At 43.7% G+C, this 20,249-nt stretch overlaps 1 protein-coding gene across 1 annotated transcript; it reads left to right on the top strand.

Annotated features, from left to right (window-relative positions):
• Positions 1-4,457: 4,457 nt before the first annotated feature.
• On the top strand, positions 4,458-12,821 carry PCARE (photoreceptor cilium actin regulator). Its single transcript, XM_066547802.1, has 2 exons — positions 4,458-8,173; positions 12,692-12,821. The coding sequence occupies exons 1-2, from the start codon at positions 4,458-4,460 to the stop codon at positions 12,819-12,821; spliced, it is 3,846 nt and encodes a 1,281-aa protein (XP_066403899.1).
• The last annotated feature ends 7,428 nt before the right edge of the window (positions 12,822-20,249 follow it).

Here is a 20,249-nt window from a genome sequence, read left to right as displayed (position 1 = left end):
TCTACGAGTGATTACAGAAAGGAGAGAACCTGCTCTACATCCCAAACTAGTGTCAGCTCTGCAGGAGAAGCTGAAATAAAAAGAGACTATTTCTTATTTACTTAGTGCTATCTAGGCGAACAATATGAACAGCTCCCTGGTTATATTCAATTTGCTCACACAAAAGAAGAAAAAGGGCATTTCTTTGAGAGCAAAATAGCTCTTTAAAATTGTTGTCATCACTCAAGTTCTCCATAATTCCTCAGTGAGCTCTTTTCCACAAATACAAACCTTAGGTTTCTAAGACTTGGCATAATCATTTATGTGCTTTACCTATTTTAGCCTCTCTTTTGTTGTTTGATCATGAGATAAAGTATTTTCCTTATAATTTTTTGTGAGGTAAAGCATTGGGATTTTTCTGAAGTGCCTCAAAAGTATAAAGAAATATCTGCCTACTTGATAATAAGAGTATTGATAAGAAAAATGCAGCTACATAAGTGTTTGCAAACAGGCACATCAAAGATCTATCAGAAGCTAATAAATCTGGTGCAACATTAAATAGTAATATTGCATATACGTGCAGATAGCAATGAAATCCAGGATGAAACAGATTCTTTGTTAAAACACATTTTCTATGAGCTTGGATCTTGATTTAGCAATAAATAAATAATAAAATGTGTATTGGTGTCGTGGTTTGAGAGGAAGTAAGTTTTCTGGGATGCTGTGGTCAAACCAATGGGTGTTCAGATTTGAATATTGGCACCTGGTGTGGCCACTGAGGATATGGATCCGCCTCTGAGAACACAGGGGTTAAAAGCAGAGCACTCCCGGGGGAAGGTCTCTTGGGTTCCAGTGGGGAAAGAGTTCGGGTCTCTCCCCTGTGCAGCAGCTGCCGGCTGGGCGGGAGAGGGGAGCCATGCGGGCGGGTGAGGTAGGCCTGGCCCCGAGGATGGAAGGGTGGAAGAGTGGAAGAGCACCGAGAGGCATCGGGCAGCCCCCCATCCCCAAGGAGACAGAGAGAGAGAGAGAGCCTGTGCCACCTTGAAATTTGTTACCATGTGCTGGCAGCACAGCCCGGCCGGCGGAGAAAGGGGGGCAGTGCAGTGAGAAGGTGTCCGGCCGCTTGTGGGAGGTTTGGGCGGGCATAGCCCGAGCTTTTAACCCTTTTTTTTTGGACAACGAAAACTTTGCAGAACATTAACCTTTCCTAGAAGAGAGATCGAGATGAAATGGAAGAAGGAAATGTGCAAGTGTGAAGGTCTGGGCAAGTGAAAGATGTAGGAAGAGTGAAGAATCTTAGGTGGGAAGAGATGATGGAGTGGCTTTTGCTGGACTTTTCTTGTATAGCCATGGACAGAACCATGTTTCCTGTGACACAGAGACTGCATCCAGGGGGAGGCAATGGCTCAGAGCCAAGAGGGTTCAGTGTTGAGACTCCTCGGCCCCAGGGAGTGAAAGTTGGGGGGGACAGGTGTCCCAAAGGTGAGACTGTGCTCTTTTTGGAACGGGACAGAGCATCCTTCAAAGGAAAACCCTAGAAGCAGCTCTGGTCCATGTGCAGTGGTGAGAGCACTGGACATGGAAGGAAGAGGTCATGATGGCAGATGTTCTCCGGGCGGCGCCACAAGTGACGTGGAAATACACGAAGTTTCAACTGTGTTTCCAGGGGAAGCCTATGGCACAAGAGGGACTCCTCTCCTCTTGATGAACTGAGAATTGATTATCTAAAGGGTGGTGATGGACCAAGAGTTGGTGATCTGAGGGATGGATGTAGTGGAAATTTGGTGGGGGGAGGAGGAAATGTTTATGGAAAGTTTTCATTTTCCCTGTGTGTTTCTTGTTTAGTTAATGAAGTTTTCTTTATTTCTAAGTGGGGGCCTGCTTTGCTTATTCCTGGTCACATCTCACAGCAGACAGCAGGGAGCATATATTTTCATGGGGGCACTGGCATTGCGCCAGCGCCAAACCATGACAATTGGTTTACTATTAATATTTAAAATAATAAATGACTGCATAATTCATAATCATAAACCACGATTTTGCAGTTTTTAACCATACATTTATTTCCTGTAAGATGTTAATGCATGGTGTGAAAATAAGTAGAACAGAAATTCAAACAAAAGTAACGTGACTGATCAAAGGCAAAGGGAAGGAAAAGAACGTCCTGAACACCACCACCAACTCACAAAGAGTTAATTGTCAAAATTCCCAGTGTGAGCAATGGAGCTGTTGGAGCTACTTTGTGAAAAAAAAGACACCAGAGATTTCATAGCACAAATACTAAGCAGTTACACAGAGATGCCTCTCAAGTCACACTGGAGGCAGCAGAGGGGCAAAAAGGCTGTTTGCCTGTTCTCCTGAGCTTTCCTAGGCTAACTCTGGAGGGCTACAGCATCCTGACCATTAGCATCACCAGGATGAAGCAGCTGCCTAAATCTGCTCCACTTCCCCACTTTGAACACATGAGATACATGCCCAAAAGGGAATACAGAAAGTGTTGGGATGGTTCTGCAGAATGCACATTGGGGTGAGACACAGAAGCAGCCAGAGCCTGAGCTGAATGACTGGCCAGAAGCAGAGTCAGGAGGTTATTACCTGATGTTTACCAGAAAAGCCTTGTGGCAAATGACTGTGTCATCATATACATTCAGTGCAATGTGTGTGTTCCTGAAAAATTACTTTGGAGAAAGCACATAGAGTTTTAAAAATCTTCCTGGGAATTCCCGTAGTGCCTTCTTCCCTCTAAAGCAAGGTAATTTTGCTGCCTCTGCTGAAAAGATACAAAGATTTGAACGATAGGGGAACAGAGAATAACAACTTCTCTCTCAGATTGCAGCCCAGCTCTGAGGAATCAATCATGTAAGCAGTTACTTAAAGTCTGAGAATGTTTCATAGGCTGGGCAGCATGGAAAGATTTTTGGGAACTGGGCAAGACACACATGGCCACGCAGGTGGAAATTGCTAGAGAGAAGCTATAGACTTCTAGTCAGCATTTGAGTTGGCCACTGCTGTCTGTAACCCCTGCAACATCGAGGAGGGGCCACCTCAGGACAAAAGCTGTGTCTGGAAATTAAAAAACAAGTCCATTTTGGCCATCTGAGTAGTGAAGAGGGAGGCTGGGGGCAGTTGCTTCCACATGCCACCCTTCACAAATAAATACTTGGAAAGGACAAGTATCTTCTGCCTCATCCAATTCCTACTTTGGCTTCCCTAGGTTCTCTTTCAGAGTAGTATTATACCATCCTGACCTTAGAAGTGATTCAAATAACAGGTTTTTATTTTCCTCCCCTTCCCTTCCCATCCCATCCCCTCCCTTTTCTTTTTCAGATATGGGTCTATATTTTTAAAATTTCTTAGTTCTTTTCTTTCTTAGAGTCCTAGCCCTTAAAGCCCTGCATTTAAGAGAACTAAGCCCTGGCAAATGAAAAAGAAATAACAGTAAGCAAGTCACTTTTGGGAGTTCAAATTTAATCCCAAGACATTCAGACAAAGGAAAAAAATTAATTTTCATTTGATTTTTAGTTTTAATTTGAAAATAAACAGTTTGGATCCACTAGATTTAGATGCTGTCTTAACAAGATATGCAAAACTTATTTTACTGAATTACTTAATTCAAATACCATTGTTGTGCAGTTAGGATTTTCACGTTGGGAAACTATCTAGAAAGGAGAAAAAAATTCAAGAATGATCATCTGAAAAGAAGGAAAAAATTGCAAAATCTTGTTTGGAAGTCTTAGAAGGAAAAAGTAAACAGCTTGTCACTTGCAAGTAGGGGGAAATTTTGAAGACTCTCAATGCAAAAGTCTTAACAGGCATTTCTGACCCATTTGATTTCCTGTCTTTACTCTCCAGTGGGTACATCTGTGGTCAAGGTCACTCTTCTCTTAGTTAAGGAGTATCCAGTGATGCTTACATGCATTGTTCAGATAGTTTGCCTTCAAAAAGGCTTCAAAATACAGCCTATTCCTTTGGATCTCTGCATTCAATTGTATGTTATGTTTTTGCAACAAGTGAAAAAAGCAGGGACAGGTACCAAGTCCTTCTGTCCCCCAGTATGCAGAAAAAAAAAAAATCTGCCTTTATAAATACAACACTGATGCTGACTGGCTAGAGCCTGCTTACCCTAATGAGCTTAAAATCTTATTTGCAGAGGACATCTGTCAGGGCAGAAGTGAGGTACGCAAGTGCTCTTAATCCATTAGCTCTAAATCCAGCCGAGCTCTCACACTCCTTTTTTTGAATCAAAGAAGAAAACCCAAGTGGGAACCTACAATGGAACAGGGCACAACTTCAAGAGCAGACCCTATGCAATAAGCACATGGGATTTTAAGGTGAGCAGCTAAGGAAACTGACAACAAAACTGGGATCGTGATGGAAAACTCCTGAGGCACAGGACAGTCTGCAGCTCAGGATGACACAGTGAGTTTGATTTTTTTTTGTGTTCTGGATTTTTGATCAAAAATAAAGACGAAGTAAAGATGGGCTGCACACCTTCTCGCAGTGAGACTGACAGCACTGCTGCAAGAATTGGTCTTAAGGCTTTGAATAAATCCAAAAGTGTTTTGCCGATTGATTCAGGAGATAAAGGAATCCCTCTGCTGGTTAAAGGTTCATCTTGCTACACTATTGATGAGTATGGGATTCAGAGGAAGGACTACCTGGAAGAAGAGGAGGAGGATAGACTATCAGAGCTGGACAAAAATGATAATTTGCACTTATCTTCCAAGGCTCATTCAGATTCCCAGATTTCCAGGGAAGACAAGAAAATTGAGAGGACAGCCACAGATGCTGAAGTCATTATGTCTGAGCTGATTGAGTCTCAAAAGCACATCACTGAGTCCATAGAGATCAGAAAGCAAACCTCCTGTGAATCAGAAGCATCGGCTTTCATCTGGGACAACAGGAATGAAAGCAACGCAAAGCAAATCCCAAAGAAAGGAAAGAAGAAAAAAACCCATAAGCTGGCAAAGCAAGGTCAACCCAACAAAAGTAAAGAAAAGTCCATTGTGGCCCCATGTGAGACAGAGAAGAAGGTGGACTTCCCAGAGCTGCTCGTCAAGGCTCACCAGAGTGCATACGCCTACTTACACCCCAACCTGTCCAAGTATGAAACAATTCTGCACATGGCCAACCAGGCCACCCAAACTCAGCTCTTCCTGCAGCAGATGATCAGCTTCCTCGTGCTTCGCTTTGATGAAATCAACCAGCTCTTGGAAGAAATTGCCAATGATGGAGAAAGTCTTCTCAAGGATGTAGGTGGGAATCTGGCATGGCCAGCTGGAAAGGACGATTTGAAGGAGCACCCTGATCTTCTGCAACAGCTACTGCAGTACACAGTGAACAAAATGCAGTTGGTGAGTGGGATGCTGGCCTCCCTCACGTCCAATGCCCTGCAGGAGACATGCAGCTACCTGCAGTCTGCTGCAAGCAACTTGGAAGGTAAACTGAAAGCAAAGCAGAGCTTTGATGAGCACCTGCTACGGACAGTAAAGCTGCTCGAAGCCTCAACTGTGGGATCCTCTCAGTCCCACGGTGATGACAGGACTCTCTGTTCTGAGGACAGTGGCATTGGTGTGGACAACGAATCCCTCAAAGAGTTCAGTGCTCTCAGCCAGCATGGAGCACAGCCAGGTGAGTCCTGTGCACATGGACATCCATCCCGAAAGCATGCCGGAACCGCGGAACGTGTGAGCATGGGCACAGCTGCTCCCCATGGCTGTGCTCTTGGAAGGCATTTTAAAGATCTGTTTCATTCATCTGCGCAAAGCAGGGAAGAGACTTCTTGTCAGGGTGGAGTAGCAGAAGGCACTTCTACCATGCCCCAGTATGCAAGCTTGAGCAAAAGCCGTTCCCACAACTCCTTGCAGTCTGATTCTACTCAGGAAGGTGAACATTTCAAAATCTGTGAATCAACAGATTTTCCTTCAGATGAGGATGAGGATGATGACGATGATGATGAAGAAGAGAGCACGCTGGGGGAGGATGATGACAGCACAAGTTTATCAGAAATGGGGAAGGATGCTCTGCCGAGGTCCCTGTCTTCACCTGCGCTCACTGATAACATTCAAAGGCAGTCCATCAAAAGGACAGAGAATGCAGATACAGAAGAAATCATTTTGAAGATGAAAGATGCCATTAGTGAAAAAATCAAGTTTGTCCCAGCTAAATCCAGGCGTAAGGAGTGGATAGAGGATGAGAGTGGAAGAGCAGTCCTAGCAAAGAGGCCCAGTACAGCAACAGGCAGACAGAGAAGGTTTGGGAAACAGCGACGGTCCAGGTCAGAGGAGTCCCTCAGAAGCCAGGCAGAGGACCCGACTCTCCTAGAGCTTCAGAGGACTCAAAAGGAGCTCAGCAAAAGGCTGGAAATGTTGTACAGAAAGGATAGAGCTAACAACCTGGAGTCGTGGAAATCAAGAGCAGCACCTTATTTGCAGGATGATCAAGTTACATCTAGGTCCTCCCGCAAGCTGAAGGCAGGCCTCTCAAAAAATTTCAGCATCCTGCCTAACCAGGATAAAGTCCCTTTGTTCACATCTGATCAAAATCCTGTCCTGAATGAAAAGAGAGTCAGGAAGCCTGTAATAGCTACTGTGCCTATCCAGGAGACATCAGGAGGCAAAGAAAATGAGCTTCCTGGAGCACAAATGTTGACTGGCAGCAGCTGTACCCCCCGACAGTCTGTCAAAAAACTGATTGAAACCTTCAGTCCTACTGATGATCTTGCAAAAGCCAAACCTCTAAGATCATTAGGACCAATAAAGTGCATCAGAAAATTTGGACTTCCAGTCATCCCACCCACCGCTCCCTTTCAGAGAGGCCTGGCACCTTTAAATCTCAAGCATCGCATTTTGCCAGTAGAAGACACAAACACCAGTGATGTTTCTTCTAGCTTTCCAAATGCCTTTCTTCCTGCACCACCTGCAGAATTAAGCAAGAAGGACACAAAGGAAGAGATTGATGAAGACACTGAGAACCTGCCACCACCACCACCTGAAATGTTAATGGACACTTCTGAAAATTTATCCGAGCCTGAAGAAACTGCAAGAATAGAAGGAAACTCTTCAGAAGATGCCAAAAAGACCACCAAACCAGAATTACATGCTGCTAAGAAATCACAAGTTTCCCCAAAAATGAAAGCCTCCCTTCAGTCCATTGACTTACTGCCAAGCAAAAATATCAGTGGCCCCAGTGGGGTGACTAATAAAGGTCTAAGGAGCAGCAGGTCAGGGGATGAGAAACCGCACAGGTACTCCCTGGAGCTGAACCCTACCAGCGTGCGCATCCCCAGCCAGGAGGAGATTTTGGAAACCCAGAGGAAAGAGGCTGCGGATTTATACAAGCAAACCCATAAAATCATTCCTCTTCAGAACCCCAGTGGGGTTTCAACCCCAGACAGCAGCCACTCAGAGAGCAAGGGGCCCAGCCCACCCGCGCCTTCAGTGCCGCACCAGAAGCACGGCTCTCCCGAGCCGCTCCGGAGCGGCGACAAGGGCTCACTGTTCACCAGGAGGGTCTCCCCAGTGAGAACTGCTCCTTCTTCACCAACTGAGAAACGGCTTTTCAGCCCCCCAGCGCATCACAGACATTCTCTGCACGCTTTCAGCAACACTCAGCCAACCTCACCCAGCATGCAGAGGAAACCCAGTCCCCCCTCCAGCCCCAGGGTGCCCAGCCCACCTCTACAGAAGAAGCTGCCCTCTCCACCACCACAGAGAAAACCACTCAGCCCTCCCGTGGGCCACAGACAGAGCTCAGCCACAGCACAGCGGCTGGCAGGCTCCCCCACTCCATTCCCCAGCACCCCCTCCCCACCAGCCTCCCCATCTCGCTCCTACAAGGGGCCCAGAGCTGGGCTGGATGCTGGGGACGAGCACCAGCTCTCCTCCTCCAAGAGGGGCAGCAATGTCCGTTCCATATTTTGCCCGGCCACCTCTTCCTTATTCGAAGCCAGACCTCCAGTGGCACCCAGCAAGTGCCCTGCTGAGGTGAGCAGCCAGCCTGAAGCTGCAGGACACCCCCAGAGGAGCAGCCTGCTGTTCCAGCAGCCCGGTGACCGCACCAGGAGGCTGTCCCTGAGCACCAGCCACCCGCAGCCGTTCGTGAGGAGAAGTTTCTCCGACCGCCGCCCAGGGGTCCAGCCTCATCTCCCAGCTCCTCTGACAGCTGGCAGTGAACCTGCACTTCACCAAGCAAGGTAAGGAACTTGGTGCCAGAAGAGCAGACCTATAGCACCCTGTTGGCTTTCTAAACTTCCAGTGGGAATTTAAAGTTGTTAAGAGGTTTCCCAGAAGGGTGTCCTGTTCATGTGCAGAAAAGATGGCTGGGCAAAGATAGCACTGTATGATCATTGTCAGTCCCTTCCAACTGAAATAATCTGTTCTATTTTCTTGCCTCAGATTTCAGTAGACTACCAGTCTGAATGAAGGGAAGAGTTAACTTTCCATGGCTTGCTCAAGCCTTACTCTTACACATAAGCTGTGACAGGCACTCCAGGAAAAATTCAGTGTTGGTTTCATGGCACAGAACTCCCATTATTTGTGTGGGGGCTAATGGCATTCACATTCAATTCCTAAAAAGCTCTGAACTAGCCCTCAGATTATAAACATACATATTTATGAGAAGATAAGCGTGAGCCAAGAGGAGGAGTGTTGTTCTATCATCAGCTTCTAATCCAGTATAAACTGTCATCTGAAAGCTGTGGGACAGTGTTTCAATTCAGCTGGTAAGAATGAGACAGATCATATATAGCCAAGGATCTGTGTGGACAAAATTATAGGCTGGAATTTTAAGCTTCTTGTGCACACTTTCAGACCTAGGTGCTGATGTCAAGTCTGCTTACAACAACCCAAGCCTAGTTTTCAGAAGCATCCCATGGCTACTGGAGATTCATTGCTCTGAAAAATAAATCTAGACATCAACACATGTCAGTTCCATGTTTGCAAAAAGTGGTGGCCTGTTAATAAAAAACTGGGCTTAGCTTTAAATTTTGTCTATCACCTAAGGAAAAAAAAAATCATAAAATCAAAATAGAAATGGGTATTTGGGACTACTCAAAGATGTGTAACAGCCTGTAAGTACAGTGTTGTTATTCTAGTTTCTTAACATCTTAGGATGTGTAAGTCAATTAAGCTTTAAGCTTCTCTGGTAACCTTTCCACACATGAGCAGTATTTTTGCTCTTGTCCCAGAAGAGCTGCAGTCCCATGACTCATTCCCTTGAGAAGGGAGAGGGATTGCAAGATCAACCCCAAGAGGATGAAATTGCACTTGTAGGTGTACAGGCACTCAGGGCACTGTGAGCACAGGGACAGTCACAAGCACTGAGGACAGATTTCCAGGCATTCCCACCCCAAAGACAGAATAAGGACTGAGTATCCCCTGCTGGCAGTAGAGGAATATGCTGAACAAAACAGGTAAAAAACACTGGGAAATGCAAACCATTTTGCATTCCCAGTTCTAATATTGCATTGTAGTCTGACATTTGAATATTTCCTAAAATTCCTGTGCTGTGCTGCTGGGTTTTCTGTTATTTCTATGTACTGTGTGAAGTCAGCTTTGTCTAGTCTGGTGCCTGCCAGCAGAAATTAATGTTTTCAAAAGAGTTTTTATGTAAAACCTTGCAAGACAAAAGCTGGGGCAGTTTTATGGATGCATTTTATTTCTTTATTATAAATTGCTAGCTAATTTATACTTCGATGGGATGTATTATCTTTCTATCATAGTCTGTCAGAGTATAGTGAGTAATACAAAACAACTCACTGTAAATAAAATCATCCCTTTCATGAAAAAAGTCATATATCCTAGTGTTATGATCTACAAGTATTTTGGAAGAACTAAATATATCCTAGGTCAAATTCAGCTTATCATTTATCCCAGTGAACATCAACAGTAGTACCAGTCAGTTATGCCAAATTTATATCAACACAAGCAAAAGGGAAATTTAGACCATTAATTACCTCACACACTGATTTAAGATGCAATACACAACTGTGTGTTTTCTTACACCCAAAATAAGCTGCCTGGGGTAAATTTTATGGACCTTGCATTGAATGACCTAAAATGAACATCACAGCCAATGGGCTGATGGGCAGAGAAGGACCATTTTGGGAGTGAACACAGGGAAAAAACTCTGAGAGCTCTTCACATCACTCAGGTCCTCTCCTCCTGCTCAGGACTGGGGTGGTTGCCACAGCTGTGAGCACCACATCACCCTGTGCAGATGTTGAGCCCTGCTCTTTTAGCAGGTGCCTTAATAGACAAAGCACCACACTCTGATCCATCTTTCTCCACCAAGTTCATTAACCAGCCAGGACTTTCTTTGCTTTGTAACTGGCAGAGGAAAATCTCAAAATGTCTAAACCTAAACCTCAACCTCGTCATTCCAGCTATGTTTGCATCTGGTCTCAAATTCACAAGCCATCACCACACAGCTGTCAGTCTGCTTTCCTTCGTTCCTCCCCCTGCTTTACCTCTTCTTTTAAAATGTAACAATGCCTTTTTTTGGTCTGTATCGTGTTTTCCTGTATTATTTTTCTGTGCTATTAGCAGCTTCATTAGTAGAAGGGTGAGAACACAGAGTCAAACCTGAGATACTATCAATCTTTCATGGGAAAAGAAATTTTGAAGACCAGTGAGTTATCCAGTGTCTCCCAGGCTCACAAACTCGGGGATATAAGAGATTTATCCCCCCACTTTTCCCACACCAAATTAAAACATCCATTTGATGAGAAGTAGGTTGCCAAAGATAATCTGGCAGAGCTTGTACAAGCAAAAAGAGGCAGCTGAGTTGCCTCTCCCACACACCCCCTTTTAGCAGAAACACACACAAAAAAAGAGGCAACTTCCATCTTATTTTGCAAGCTGACATTGATGGGCATTAAATGTCAGTGTTGTGCACAGATTTGTGTGTCTCCTGAACATTCATTGCTTTCCTAGGAAGCAAAACCCACTTTTTCCAAGCACGCCTTCTGCCCATCCCATGTTATAAGGAATAGCAGGACTTAAAATGTTAGTAGCCCTAACTAGGGCTGGAGCTGGAGCTTTTCTTTTAATCTTGAATCTTACTTGACAAGAACTTCAGTTCTCAAGTCAGTTCAGCTGGTTCCCATTTGACCAGCCTGCGGCTGGACAGGCTGAGATAACTTGGCTGGTTTCTAAGTTCAGTCGTTTGACAGCAATCAGCAATTATTGGCATCTCAGTAAGGCACAACATGTACAATTGCTCTGCTCATAGAAATTCTGTTAATATGCAGCACAGTTTCTGTGTATGCACCTTAACAAAATAGTATTTCATCAAGACTGCTGCTTTCCTAAGTGGTAGAGCAGAGAGAGAAGATAAAATGCCATTGTCTTTAACATACTGTTCAGTGAGAGCTTGAGGATGGACTGGGTTGACTGAATCAGGCTCAAAGCAAGTAGCCCAAATGAGCCCTTCTGCAACTGGGGGATATTTGAATCTGGATTAGTTTCATGACTGGACAAGTATCACAAATCTCTTCATTTAGCAGTTCAAATCATTAAAGTCCTAGCGGTTAAGAGGAGGAACATAACAGCTTGTCTGTAGTTGAAAGCTCATTCAGTTTAGCAGTTTGTACACTTAAAATGCAGTCATGATTCCCAGATAGCTCTGAAATGTTTCCCCATGTTGAGTTTAAACCCCATGAATGAGCTGCAGCAGCACAGAGCACACTTCACACACTGCAGCAGGAAGGCACAGGGCATGAGATACCTATGGCTGGATCCACTGCTATGATCAGTCTTGATACATAAAGTCCCTGTACCCCTAGAGAGTGCCAGAGCAACCTCAAGAACATCATTTACACTTTCTGTGTCTCAGTGCTTCTGTCAGCAGAGTGAGAGTAGCAGATTTATAAGAGCAGAATTCCCCTCCCACAGTCATGCTGGGGTACAGTGGATATTTTTGCCCTCGACAATGGGAGAGAATGATGCATCTGACTCCATCTTATCAGAAGGCTAATTAGTTACTTTATTAGACTATATTACTATATTATATTACATTATGTTGCATTGCATCTAAACTGAATCTGCCAAGCACTCAACTCTTTACACAACTGCCCACTGACTGTCACCCAACAGTCCCAACACACACACACACACACACACACACACACAAGGAAACAAAACACCATCACTTTGGGTAAACGATCTCCATATTGCATTCTACTTTTGCACAAACACAGGCACAACAAATGATAAGAATTGTTTTCCTTTCTCTGAGGCTCAGAGAATGTGAAACCCAAAAATATTCTTGGGAAGAATTGTGCCTTGCTTTTCTCTGTGAAGAGAAATGTGGCTACACTGGTGTGCTCAGAAATCACTGTAACCAGGCTAGGCAGATGCACATCAGAGGTAAGACCTTTCCTTTCCTTCAGCAGTCTGAAACAATACTTTTCACTCAAATCACCCTTACCTGCAGGGAAACCCAGCCTCACAATGACCCCCTGTTAAATATACAAAATGTTTTCTTCCCAGGAGAGGTCTGGGAGGGAAGAGTACAGTGCATTTGGCAGGATGAGAGCAAAATCTGGATGGTGCACACAAAGAGTGTGCTCAGGAGGAGATGGGGAATGACAGGGTGTGGGGAATGACAGGGTGTCGTGCAGCCTTTGTGCTTCCTGGGTTAACATGCTCTAATCAGTGCTGTTGTAAAAAGTCATGATTCATTAGCCTCTTAAGCATCTTTCTTTCTGCAGCTTGGAGAAGAGCCCTAGAAAAGCAGGTGACTCGTGGAACAGCTCTGGGGTTCCTGAGAGCAGAGAGTCCAGCAGATCTGCTTCCCACCCCGAGCTCTACGTCGTGGGCCAGGGGCTGCAGAGGGACTGACAGCAGGAGCACCCCAGGGGCAGAGGCACAAGCAAGAACAGAGACACCAGAGGGAGGAAACAGCCTTAGCCCAGCCTCCAGAACAAGGCTTCATCTTCTCTTGCAAGGAAACTGTGAGATGGCATTGCATCAAAAACCCCAGACTGGGCTCAACAATCTAATGAAACACCAGCCAGCTGCTTCTCCTTTCATGCCAATTTGCTCAGAGATCCACATGGAGCAAAAGAAACACTTTGTGGCTGGGTGAGTCAGGCAAATTTGGTTGATGAAGACAGGACCTATAGCCAAGTCCTTTTTTCCATGGTTTAGACAATAGATTTTAAAAAGCTAACACAAATTAATCATTATTCAACATGTTATTTATTCAGTAGGCATCACATCTGTGTAAAATGTGACTTTTCCAGGAGGGAGGTAAAACCCTGAGCCAATTGAGTGTTACTGCAATTAAAACATCCATGGCTTCAGCAAAGCCACATTTTTACCCTAGGTGTTTATCAACACACAGGTAGAGAATAATGTCATATACAAGTTAAAACAAAGCAACCCATTTTGAAGGGAAAAAATTAGGGATCTTACTTCCTCAAAAAAGCCTTTGATCTTCTAAATCACCTTTGATTACCAGATAATCTTATCACCTTTAGTTTCCAGGGTACAAGGCTTAATCCTGATTAGAGTAGTTTTGCAATCGCCTGATCAAACAACATTATAAATCACAAAGCATCCAAGGACACATTTATCTAAGGACACATTTGGATGTTTTGTTTGGACTTGTTTTTCTTTTTTCTTTTTTCTTTTTTCTTTTTTTTTTTTTTTTTTTGTAAAAGAAAAAACATGCCACCATGGAGAAGCCTGTTCTCCCTGAAAAAAGTTTTATATATTTTTTTCTGATTTATGCAGTTTGAGGGAATTTATTGTAATTTCACTAGATAGTCTAGACAGATTCTTGTTAATAAAAACACAAGTTAGTTACAGTCAATTAATCCTAAGATTTTACAGCATTCACTACAGTCTCAAAAATTACTGGATCTTCCCCACCTGATATGTCATCATGATTAAGATGCAGCTTTTAATTAATGTAGTTTCAGTTTCATTTGACATTTCATCTACAACTTTAGTACAGAATAAGATCCGTTTAAAAAAAAAAAAAAAGCCATTTGTATCATACTTTGTTAGGAATAGTTTAATTTTTTTCCTACAGTTTTCTTCAAGGTGGTGTCTGGGAACTTCACCTTCACCCAGCATTTTAACCCTTCCTGCCCACCTTCCTGATGGGGGAATGGAGCTTTACCTCCCCCAGAGCAAGGGATATTCTCTGGATACTGAACTCCTGATTTTACTCCCGTGCCTTAACCACAAGCATCTCCCACCAAGTACAGTGCCATTTTGCACCACAGACACAAGGAAACCTTAATTATTATGTTTAAAGTGGGGGTTTGAATATAGACAAGCAGTGAATAGATGCTTTGGGTGGTCAGGGCTTTGTGAGCTTAGAGGCCAGGCAGCCATAGCCATACAGATCCAATCCACTGTGTAATCAATCACACAGGCAGAGGCACCACCCCTGCCTGCCAAGCTGGAAAATCACCAGGGAGATACTGCAAAGCTCACCAGCAGTGTAAGCTCTTTAAGTTAGTCCTCTCCTCATCAGAAATGCAGTTCTCTCCCTCCTGGGTAAGAATACAAATGCATTTTTGCATGCATTTTGGGTTGGTTTGTTCTGCTGGCAGTAAGCCCCCAGAAGAGAAGCAAACCAAGAGCATGACAGCAGGAAACTGGCACTTTGCAGGCCTGAATGCAGCTTTGCAGAGGAAAACAGAGCAGAGTGGGAGGACAGCTTCTCCTCAGCTACTGCAATCAGTTCATCTCTTTATGGCTTCGTGCTGGAACTCCCCAGCACCCCTGATGGGGAATAAGAGAAAATATAAGAGAAAATATTTACATCCCTCAAGCAAGAGATTCTGCTACAGCAGCACAAGGGACAACACTTCAGCAGTCAAGCTGGAAACTTCATCCCACGTGTGCTCTCTGGAGTCAGCCAAAGCATCTTTGCCCAAAACCAGGCTCCCTTGGAGGTGTGTGCATGAGCTGCCATCCTGGACTTCCCCCCTCCCTGCTCCAACTGAGGCTGTGGTCATCAGGAGGCTCCTTGCAAACACAATCCCACCTGAAGGATTCTGATGCTGCCCAAAGGATGCTGCAGCAAACTGGTCATTGTATGCAAGATACAGCTTCTGGGGGAGTGATCTGCAAGTTTGTAATGTGAACTCATGGTTACATGTAGTTAAGAGGTTCTCTTTAGTCCAGTAATGTACAGGACTCTCATAAAAAATATGTTTACCTTTGATTTGTATTGCAAGCATGAAATTGAGAGTAACTCTACTATGCAGGAAATTATAGTTTGTCTCTCTGCTTTTTTTTAAAAATTAATTTTTTAACAGGTTTTTGGTCAACAGTTCAATTTTTTCACAAATACAACATTTCTGGGATACAGTTGTTTTGTAAGACCAAGCTCAATTTAAACATTTATTTTTTACTGATGTAAATAAAACAGAGATTTTATATACAAGGTATGAGTTGGATCTCCCATATTCTGTATGCAACCAGTTTCAATCTTAGCCCAGTGTTATACTATTGGTGCATTCCTTAGTGCCCTGAAGTATAAAAAGTCCATTTGTTTCCTCTTCCCCCATCCTAGCACAAGTTTGTCTTGTTTTGTGTTTTGCTGGTATATCACTTAACTTAGATTGCATTTCCATTCAACAATGTCTTTTTTTAGGCTACAAGATCCAGCCTGGGCACTGACAGAGCACAGCACAGGTCAGCTGTGCTTCCACTCCTGCCCTGCCCTGGTTTAAGCCTGAGCTACCTGGCAGTCTTGTACCCAGTACAGTGGACTCAGGGGACAGTGGCTTGCTCCTAAGGGTTAAAATCAGAGTGCACTCCCTGCAGTGGGGTCAGATTGCAGAGGGATTGAACATCGAGTGCAGCAGGATCAGGTTTCCAGCCAGGGCTTCTTCACAGCTGTGAAAAGAGAGCCAACAGCTCTGTGCTGCACTTTATCTGCAGACCTTTAAAAAGTTGGCAGCTGCCCCTGTTTCCAGTGATGCTACTCAGATCTCAGACCTTTAATGGGGTTGTCATTTCATTCCCTTGGCATCTGAAGATGACTAGAACACTGAGGCACCACACACACTCCAGTTTCTTTTTTCTGACTTCAAGAACTACCTCAGACAGCCTGGAGAAGAGGAGAGTGAGGGGGGACTTCAGTGCAGTTACAGCTTCCTTGTCAGGACAAGCAGAGGGGCAGGCACTGATCTCTTCTGTGTGACTGGACCTGAGGAAATGGCCTGAAATTGTGTCAGGGGAGGTTTAGGCTGGGTATTAAGAAGAGGTTTTTCACCCAGAGGGTGGCTGGGCACTGAAACAGGCTCCCCAGGGCAGTGCTCACAGCACCAAGCCTGACAGAGTTCAAGAAGTGTTTTGAGAACCCTCTTTGGCACATGGAGTGACACTTGGGGTGTTCTGTGCAGGGCCAGGAGCTGGACTCGATGATCCTTGTGAGTCCCTGTCAATTCAGAATATTCTGTGATTCTGTGATTAGCAACTTGGCTGAGAATGCTGTGCAGGTTATCAATAAATTCAGGATATTGCAGCGCTTGCACTTAACATTGCAGTGCTAGCACTTAATATTCTAAACATTCAAGGCATGTCATAACCATTTATGAAGTTTTACCATTAAGAGAAACATTCTGAGAAGATATCACCTTTGCTACAGGAAGGAAAGAAACCATAACCATAGATAAAGTAACTCTTCCTACTGTCATGTCTCGTCAATAAAGAACTGCCAGTATCTCCTGAAGAGAAAACTTCCTAGATTAGCAAATCATTAATTCTTCCACATCAAATGTACCCAGTGCCATCATGTGGAGATGCATTTTGCAGGTATGGCCTTCAAACTGTGATTTTGATCTTCCTGGGCAAGATCCATAGCACCTGCAGTATGGATTAGGGGCTCACTTCCACATTGTCCTCAGGTAAAGGTGAAGGTTCATACAAACTCAGAATTGTATACTGGATAATCTGAAACCTGGGGGCAAAGATCCCAAGTTTGCATTTCTTGCCCACAGTCCTTTTTGGATGAATAATGAAAATGTTCATGCCAATAGAAAACATGTGCAGATAGAGACAGTAGATACTCAGCAGGACAAGGTGATCAAGGCCCAGGACCACATTTTCCCTCTGATCCCATTTCCATTCATCTCACATATACCTGCCTATTGTATTTTCTGGACCCCCCACAAGGGAAGAAATGATGCATCTGACTCCATGTTCTTAGAAGGCTAATTTATTATTTTATGATCTATATTATATTAAAGAATACTAAACTAAACTATACTAAAGAATAGAGAAAGGATACAGGCAGAAGGCTAAAAGATACTAATGAAAACTCGTGACTCTCTCTTCAGAGTCTGACACAGCTCGGCCCCAACTGGCCATTAAGTCAAAAACAATTCACACCAGAAACCAATGAAACAACCACCTGTTGGTAAACAATCTCCAAACACATTCCAAAGCAGCAAAACACAGGAGAAGCAAATCAGATAATTATTGTTTTCATTTTTCTCCGAGGCTTCTCAGCTTCCCAGGAGAAGAATCCTGGGCAAAGAGATTTTTCAGAAAATATGACAGTGACAGCTGACCTGCACCTATCCTGTTCCACCACTTCTAGCACAAAATTACCTACAGCCCTCTCAACTCCTCATTGTTCTCCTCTCAGTGACATCCTGATTTTCAAAATCTGACCTCTTAAGTGTCTTCCTTTATTCTTTTATCTTTCTTTACTAACATACAACTCTGTGATTGCATTGCAATAGTGTGAGAATTTCTGAAGTTGGACTGTATGGTACACACCCTTTATCAAGGTTATTTCAAAGGAAAAGGGGGTGATAAGCCTATTTTACTCTATATCTATCCCTCCTGCTTTAGTAAAGTTTTCCTCAGGGCACAGATTAATTGATTGCACAGCAATTCAGGAGAAACTGAAAGCTTTCAATGAGACAGGCTGCCCTTCATTTATTAGTACTACCTAACCATTGGCTCCTTAGGATATGAGTGAACCCAAGTCCAAGCCTGAGGATGCTAACAAACCATCTTTTCCCAGAGCAGTAGCCATAAAGCTGTGAACAAAACTTTCCAGGCACTCCAGCAGACACACAGACATGTGGCAAGGCAGAGATGACTCTGCAGTGAAAATCTAAACCAACAAATTTACCAGCTGCTTGGCTTTTAAGTGTGACTCTGTCAATCTTATGGGGCCATTTCATTGCAGCCTTACCCCCTCTTATAATCAGTAGAAGTTTAGTATCTCTTACATCCAAACTGGAAATTCAACCTGCCAGTACAACACAATGGCCTCACTTTTGGAATGTTTTACTCCTCTTAGAAGCTTTGTGTCTCTTTGCTAGTAAATATAGTTAATGTGGACAGCCAGGGCAGGAAGCAATGCATCTTTTGGATCTTTTTGAATAGTGAAGGTTTCATCAATAACCAGATACCTATGCAGATCCTTTCACCTTTATATTTCAGGGAAAACACATGCGTATGCCTGCACATCTTAACTGTTGTAAGGGACCTGGATTGCAAGCAGGTTCTCATAGCACAGTTTCTCATGTGGACAAGTCAGGAAAGAGGGAGCATCAGGGACCCCCTGCTACCACAGTGCTCTGCAGCTGAGCATCTAGTTAGAAAGGACTCCTGGTAAGTAATTACCTAATTATGAGTCTTAGACAAATTTCATATTAGTCCAAATAGCATATCAACAACAGCTTAAGACAGGATGCAAAAATTACAAAACTAAAACCCTCTAAGGTGCAAAACAAAGAAGGAACATAAAATACACCATGGACAATTTTTAAAAACCCACAGGAAATGCTATGCTCTTCATGTTGAAAAACACAGTAATTCAGAACTATTTATCCTACCAAGAGCCAAGAGAATAAGAAAGCATGTACTGCCCCTCTGAGCTTTGCTAGCCCAGGCAAGTTTATGATGTCCCATTTTCAGCCCCACAGAGCTCCCTTGACAGCCAAATAACTGCATTAAGCTTTTCCATAGAAGAATAGCCACTACAAACACCACAGCAAAGGGCTGCAGCAGGCATTTAGATGCTAGGTGTATTCCCAGTTTCCCTGGACTGATGAGTGGCTCTGCAACCTGTCTTCTCTCAACACACAATGAAGATTGTTGTGACCTTTTCAGAGGCTATTTACAAACCAGTAAAAATAGCCTTAAATAAGCTTAATAACTCTTAAAGCCTCTTAAATAAATTCTTAGTAATTTTAAGAGTCCTTTGATAGGTTTAACTTAGAGACCTTGCAGCACAAAGGAGACTGGGACTTGTGTGAGTTTCTCTACTCTTTGGATGATAATTCCCAGGAGGCTGATATGCTCCAGAAGTACAAAGCAACAGCTCTGGGGGTGACTACTTCCCAGTCACTCATTTGGGGATGAGAAGTCAATCCTGCAAAAAAGTAGGTGAAAAGCAAGCACAGGGGCCAATGTATCCACTTATCCTAAGCTTCTTATCTCAGATTTTCTTTTCCTTCTAAACTTCCACAAAACTGAGCCAAGACCCAAGCAATACCTAACTCCAGTTTTGGAAGCCAAGCACTCCCCTGAGCTCTGAAGCAGCAGCAGGAGGACCATGCATCATTGCTGTTTGTGGATGTTCATGTTTCTGGTGTGCAAGAGCAATGGCTTTGAGGAGGGACAAGAATGCCCCTCCTCCAAAAGTGGCTGTGAAAGGAGATGTGAAGTTTCACTGCCTTTTCTAGGATATTTTTGAATGATATAAGAGAATACTGTGGCATGGAACTGGTCCCTAATTGTGTCTGCAGTGAAATCCCCAAAGGACACATTCAATCTCCTGCTGATGCCAATCCCATAAGCTCATGGAGCAGTTTTCCCTGAAACATGCCACCCTGCCTGGGCTTTACTAGGCCAGGACTAGACCCATAGCTAAGCAAATACATGTAGCCATGTGACATAGAGTTTTTCCATCAGAAAACCTAATTAACACATTCACATGCAGTTTCTTCTGTAACATCAGAAGCTGGCAACCATGAGGACTTTGCTGGCAAAAGATTATAGTATGCACTGGGACCAGAAGTGGTTTTCCTTCAGGCAAAACAAATTGAAATGTGAAGTTTAAAAGCTTCAAATGACTATGAAAGAAAACTGCAAAATAATTTCTGGATAGGTGTTCTGGTTTGAAAGCAAAACCAGCGAGAGACTCCAAGTCAGAAATATGATTTATTAGGAAAAGGGAAAAAAGAAAACCCAACAAAAAAACACCAAAATAAATGCAATAATACAAAAGAAAAAGCACTGACAGAATACAAGCTGACACCCTGTTGGTCAGGGTGTTGG

This window comes from Molothrus aeneus, chromosome 3 (assembly GCF_037042795.1).
Source record: "Molothrus aeneus isolate 106 chromosome 3, BPBGC_Maene_1.0, whole genome shotgun sequence".
Lineage (NCBI taxonomy): Eukaryota > Metazoa > Chordata > Aves > Passeriformes > Icteridae > Molothrus > Molothrus aeneus.
The sequence above is the reverse complement of the archived record's forward strand: the minus strand, read 5'-3'. Positions and strand labels throughout refer to the sequence as shown.

Excerpts from the sequence above, each read along its gene's own strand:
- PCARE (XM_066547802.1), top strand. The coding sequence starts at position 4,458 with ATGGGCTGCACACCTTCTCGCAGTGAGACTGACAGCACTGCTGCAAGA. Across the intron at positions 8,174-12,691 it reads CCTGCACTTCACCAAGCAAG|CTTGGAGAAGAGCCCTAGAA; the intron begins GTAAGGAACTTG and ends TTCTTTCTGCAG.